This window comes from Calidris pugnax, unplaced genomic scaffold, assembly GCF_001431845.1.
Source record: "Calidris pugnax isolate Ruff unplaced genomic scaffold, ASM143184v1 scaffold20, whole genome shotgun sequence".
In the NCBI taxonomy this organism is placed as follows: Eukaryota; Metazoa; Chordata; class Aves; order Charadriiformes; family Scolopacidae; genus Calidris; species Calidris pugnax.
The window spans coordinates 16,053,335-16,059,181 of NW_015094510.1; the positions used below are offsets into that span (position 1 = coordinate 16,053,335).

Below are 5,847 nucleotides of genomic sequence, written 5' to 3' on the forward strand. Positions count from 1 at the left end.
CGCTAATGGAAATGGAAGTTAGCGGCGGCGGAGCTGGGATATAGGGATTGTTGTTTCCAGCGGCGCTCCCTGGCTCTGCTCCACACCTCATAAATAATGGCTCTCACCTCATTTTAGCTACAAAAAGAAGCAAAAGCAAGCTGCCTGTGTCTGTCTTCAGCAAATCTAAGGTGCCCTCTTGGAGAGGCAGAGCTGAGTACCCTGTTATTAACTGGCATTATTGAGGAAATACTCTCACTTTCTTTTTTTTTTTGGCTGCAATATTTTTTTGCCACGGTTGCGACAGCATCTTGATGGGGAAGCTGATCTCCAAAGGCCAGCGCAAAAGAGATGCTCGAGTCGTCATGCTGGGGCTCGACTTTGCCGGCAAATCCACCCTTCTCTACAAACTGAAGAGCGGCCGGGCTGTGGAGACCTGCCCGACGGTGGGCTTCAACGTGGAGTCCCTGAAAACACCCTGTCGCGTATCCTTCAACCTCTGGGACGTCGGCGGACAAAGCAGCCTGCGGGCAAGCTGGGCCAGCTACCTGGAGGACACCAGCACCCTCATCTTTGTGCTCGACAGCACGGACACGGCCCGGCTGCCTGAAGCAGCAGCAGCGCTGGAGGAAGTGCTGAGCCACCCCAGCATGGCTGGTGTCCCCGTCCTCCTCCTGGCCAACAAGCAGGAGGTGCCGGGTGCGCTGGATCCCACCGAGCTGGGGGAAAGGCTGCAGGGGGGGAGGCTGGTGGAGCGACGCTGGGTGCTCCAGGGGTGCAGTGCCCACACCGGGCAGGGCCTGCAGGAAGCCCTGGCTGTCCTGGGGGAGCTGCTGCGGGGTCTGGAGCAGAGCTCCCCGTCCCAAGAGCAGCCCCTCGCAGGGCCAGAGGGGAGGAGGCAAGCCCCAGGGCAAACCTGAACCACGAGCGGACCCTTCCCACTGGTTTGCTGCAGAGGATCCCAGCGTCCAGGTGCCCCCTGAAATGAGCACTGGGCACTAGCCGTGCTGAAAAACAGCCAGCCACCTGCCACTGAAACCCAGCAGGAAGACTTGTGAGCAAAACTCCCACCGTGGAGCGTTTTTGGCTCCATCTCTTGGACTCTCATCACCAGCCGCAGCTTGTCCCGCGTCCACCAGGCTCTGCTCACCCATTGCGTGTGTGTCCAGCGCTTCAGGAGGGATGCTTTTTGCCAGAGCAATATGAATTATACCAGAGATGCACATTTATATACAATATAAATTATACCAGAGATGCACACACAGGACAGAGGGGGTTATTTTCTTTCCACAGCTCCCAGCCCCGATGCAGCTGTCCCAATGGGGTGATCGCCACAGCACGGAGGGGTTTGAACGTGCCCCATTCTGCTTCTCGCTCAGCTGGAATCACACTTTCATCAGCTGGAAAAGCAGCAGCTGCTAAAAGGGAATGGCTGAACTGGAGCAGCGTAAGCACAGGACTTCAAACAGCCGACAGCTAATTGGTTTTAATGCGGCATCTACGGGTATAGTCTTCAAGTCATGGATGTGAGTCAGGATTGGATGGCTTAAAGCCATTCCGGGATGTGTGTATATTTATTTCTGAATTTCTTGTTCTGGGTCTGTCTTTTCCGTTTGTTATTTTCATCAAATATTGATTTCATGAAAACAGTACCTCATTTTCCATGGATTATATACAAAGGAAAGAAATCTGACGTCTAGATGCTTGGAAACATGTCTGCACGGCCAGTCAACTTCTAAATATCCTCATGGTGGGCTGAACAGCCAAGACGAAGCCCTGATTCTCCAACTTTTTGAAACTGGATGAGGCCACTCCACGGGCAATGACTGGTAACCATAGGCACCTGTGGGCACAGGCAGGTTGGTAACCAAAGGGGTCTCCACACCCAGCTGGGTCCAGGGCAGTCAAAATGCCCCTGGTAGTTCACAACAGGGCTGGGTCCGTTGTTGCGGTGATGGTCTCTGTCTGATCCTGCTGAACCCACTGTTGGAAAGACCTGTATAATGTGTGCCTGAGGGCTCCCTGTACTCAAAATTCTGTTATTGAGAATTAAAATTAAGAAATTTCATAGAAGTTCCTACTTTATTATTAAATGAATGAAGGTGTTGGAGAAAGGGGAGAGAAAGGACACAAAATTTTCAGGCAGCAGAAGTCAGCTGCTTTCAAGGAAGAACTTATTCATACTAGAAACACCAAGGAGAAATCTACGGTGAAATCCTCTTCTGTTCATACCAGAGAATTTTACAGTTGTTAAAGAATTAATCATCCAGCTGTTAGTGGTACTGTTATTAGCCTCATTTCATAGAAGGCAGCAGCTGGAAAACAAGGTTTAAACAGTCATGAAGAAACAGAATCTGACATTTATAGGAAGGTCTCAATAAAATAAATCCTCCCCAGTGGAAAAAGTCACATTTTTTAGCTGTGTTAATATATATGAACTATTATAAGCTATAAAATAGCATTCCAGTGTTGATCTGGCCTAAGTGATCATGGTTGTCATTACATTTGTATAGCACTGAATTGTATAATGAATTATATGTGCGCATGGTAAGGAGGGCAAAATCATATCTCTAAATCTTTGCAGTTAACATAAGCAGGTTGATCTGCCTTTGGCTCGTTGTAGGTGGTCATCGTTTTCTTCTAAAACACAAGTCTCCACTGCACGTGTTGGGTATTTGACTGTCAGAGGTGGACCAAGCAGTTCTTAAGAGACAGCACATGTGCTAGCACATAGACAGAGATGAACAAACTCAGGTCATCTATGCACCCTGGTCACCAGTACATGAAAAAGCCACATCTTCTCGGGAGCCCATCCAGCTGTTTTGAACACCAGTCCTAGAGGCACAACGCAAAAGGCTCTGTGTTGTGTAACCGTCCCAAAAAAATTCTCTTCATTGAGTTTGCTGGTGTTTTGGTCTTGCATTTTGTGTGATACAAAGCCAAGTATTGTCCATTAGGGTAGGGGATCAGCAATAGTTTAAACTCAACACAGACTGAAGAGTTGTCCTGATGATATTTCAGTCCTACTTGGCTCTTGATTGTGTGCTTTTCACTCTACAGGACTGTCTGCTGGTGGTTAAAAAGAGCACTGAAACCTTCCCATTTCCCAGTGAGTGTTTTATAAGCCCTTTAAAGAGAAAAAATAGGCTCCTCTGGCAGCAAATAGAGGTAACCACCAGCCTTTTGTAGATATCGCCAATTAAGAATTAAAATAACAAGGTAGGAGGTGGAGAAGAAGGGGTTTTTCTTGGCAGTGGCAACCCTGAATGACTGAAACCGATGAAGCAACATCCCCATTACTGAAAATATTCTCACTTCCCTTGAAGCAGTAATTTCGCAAAATACCCCAGCTCATGGGGCATCATGTGATTTAGCATCCTTGTTTTCTGGAATAAGGCTTTTCTAGATGCTCAGTCACATTACTCAGCTCATTTATGCCATTGTTAGAGACTGCAAAAACGATGCTGGGTGAAAATGTTGGAAACAGCAACATGCAGTTTACTTCTAATTATTTTCTCTTTTCTCCTGTGTTGTAAAACACGTTAAAACAAGTCAATCTAATGAGCCCTGCACTGCTCTCATCAGATGCTTGCAGGATGCTCACCCAACGGCGCTTAAATGCTTCAGTGTCAAAACTCCTGCCCTGTCCAAAGGGAGCAGTGTGGAGGTTTGCAGGAAGAAGCCAGCTCTAGGGAGGGAAGTTTGTTGCCTCTTTTTTTCTTGGTGATTCTGCAGGAGAGCCACTGCCACACAGAGCAGTGTTAATCCCCTGAACATCTGCACTTACGTGTTCCAGCCAGGAGGGAACCTTCAAACTTAGAGTTTCCATCTTCCTAGGTGTGTGATAGGTGTCACAGCCTCTGTGCTGATTTCTAAAATAACACACTTCTCTCTTAGCAGTAGGCAAAAGGAAAAGCCTTGGAACACTTTCTTGTTTCATCTTCCTCACAAATATGAATTATCTTTTGGGGTATTGGTCCCAGAGCCCACCCTAGTTGCTCAAGATTCATTTTTATTAGCAGCTTTTCATAGAATAGAATCATAGAATGGTTAGAGTTGGAAGGGACCTTAAAGACCATCAAGTTCCAGCCCCCCTGCCATGGGCAGGGACACCTCCCACTAGAGCAGGTCGCTCAAAGCCCCATCCAGCCTGGCCTTGAACACCTCCAGGGATGGGGCATCCACAACTTCCCTGGGCAACCTGTTCCAGTGTCTCACCACCCTCACTGTAAAGAATTTCTTTCTGGTATCTAATCTAAATCTCCCCTCTTCCAATTTAAAATCGTTACCCCTTGTCCTGTCACTACACTCCCTGACAAAGAGTCCCTCTCCAGCTCTCCTGTAGACTCCCTTCAGTAATTGAAAGGCTGCTATGAGGTCTCCCCAGAGCCTTCTCTTCTCCAGGCTGAACAACCCCAGCTCTCTGTCTTCATGGAAGAGGTGCTCCATCCCTCTGATCATCTTCTTGGCCCTTCTCTGGACCTGTTCCAACAGGTCCATGTCCTTTCTATGTTGAGGACTCCAGAGCTGGACACAGTACTCCAGGTAAGAGTTAAGTGGTGGGAATGGTGGGAACATTAAGTCTATCTGCTTACTATCCCTGATATTGGCTGTCTCAAAGCCAAAAGGAGATGTTTGGAACAGGAGGCTGTTTGCTTTTCATTTCCTTTTAGTTTTTTTTCAGCAACAAGTATTTATTTGGCCCTCTTTATAAAAAGACTTGATCAGTATTTATTTGTTAATGTGGGCTGCTTGAATCTGGTGGTTATGAGCTAAATGTATTGGCAAAAGTGGTCAACTCAGGACAGCAAGGTTTGGAAGGGATATCTGGTACGATACCCTGCTTGAATCAGGTTACCCAAGGCCTGGTGCAGCAGTTTTGAATATCTCCAAGGATGGAGCTTCAACAACCCAACACCTTTAGAGGCACTCTGGTATGTGTTGACCTTTACAGTAACGTCACCGTAATCCGTAATTGTGCATTGATCTTCCCAGTCATCACTCCACTGGGAAGATCTCTACTGGTAAGTATCTGCCCTTGCTTGGAGCTGTGAGAGCAGCCTCCTTGTGCGGGGCCATCAGCTCCTCCAGCCCTGGGACCTCCCATCCCTTCTGTGGGGATCGCTGCAGCAGGAGCTGCCTCCGGGTCCTGCTGCCTCTTTTGCGGACACTGAGACACTTCAGTCATCTTTCACACTATTTATGAAAGGACACAGCTAATTACTCACTGACTTACTAACCTTTATGTAGGACTGGTTTTCAAAGCAGCTTCCACAACCCCTTTTCATGACTATCAACCCAGCGCAGATTTCTTTTTTAATTTCTGACAAGGAGTTTTCCATCTGCCCCCATAGAAAAAGAAAGCAACAAGCTGGAAAAAAAACCAGCCAATGTTAAAAACCAGCACAGGAAAAACGAGTCACCTTTTCCCCTTCTCTTCGCCAGTGCAGAAAGGATGAGTCACCTTTTCCCCCGTCTCTTCACAACTTCCATATTTCAGTCAATCATAGAATCATAGAATGGCTCGGGTTGGAAGGGACCTTAGAGATCATCAAGTTCCACCCCTTGCTATGGGCAGGGACACCTCCACTAGAGCAGGTTGCTCAAAGCCCCATCCAGCCTGGCCTTGAACACTTCCAGGGATGGGGCAGCCACAGCTTCTCTGGGCAACCTGTTGCAGTGCCTCACCACCCTCACAGTAAAGAATTTCTTCCTGATATCTGGTCTAAATCTGTCCTCTTTCAGTTTAAAACCGTTACCCCTCATCCTATCATCTATGACACACAACGGTTTCTACTTGTGCATTACCTGATTTCTGCTCTTGGCACTGATTCTTTGTTTTCTGGTGGACCTACACAGCGTTTGCCC

The 5,847-nt window shown here is 47.6% G+C and overlaps 1 protein-coding gene across 1 annotated transcript; it reads left to right on the forward strand.

The window, feature by feature from the left end:
* Positions 1 to 1,970, forward strand: ARL11 (ADP-ribosylation factor like GTPase 11). The gene has a single exon (XM_014965827.1). The coding sequence runs from the start codon at positions 294 to 296 to the stop codon at positions 897 to 899; it is 606 nt and encodes a 201-aa protein (XP_014821313.1). The 5' UTR covers positions 1 to 293; the 3' UTR covers positions 900 to 1,970.
* Positions 1,971 to 5,847: the final 3,877 nt, after the last annotated feature.

Excerpts from the sequence above, each read along its gene's own strand:
- ARL11 (XM_014965827.1), top strand. The coding sequence starts at position 294 with ATGGGGAAGCTGATCTCCAAAGGCCAGCGCAAAAGAGATGCTCGAGTC.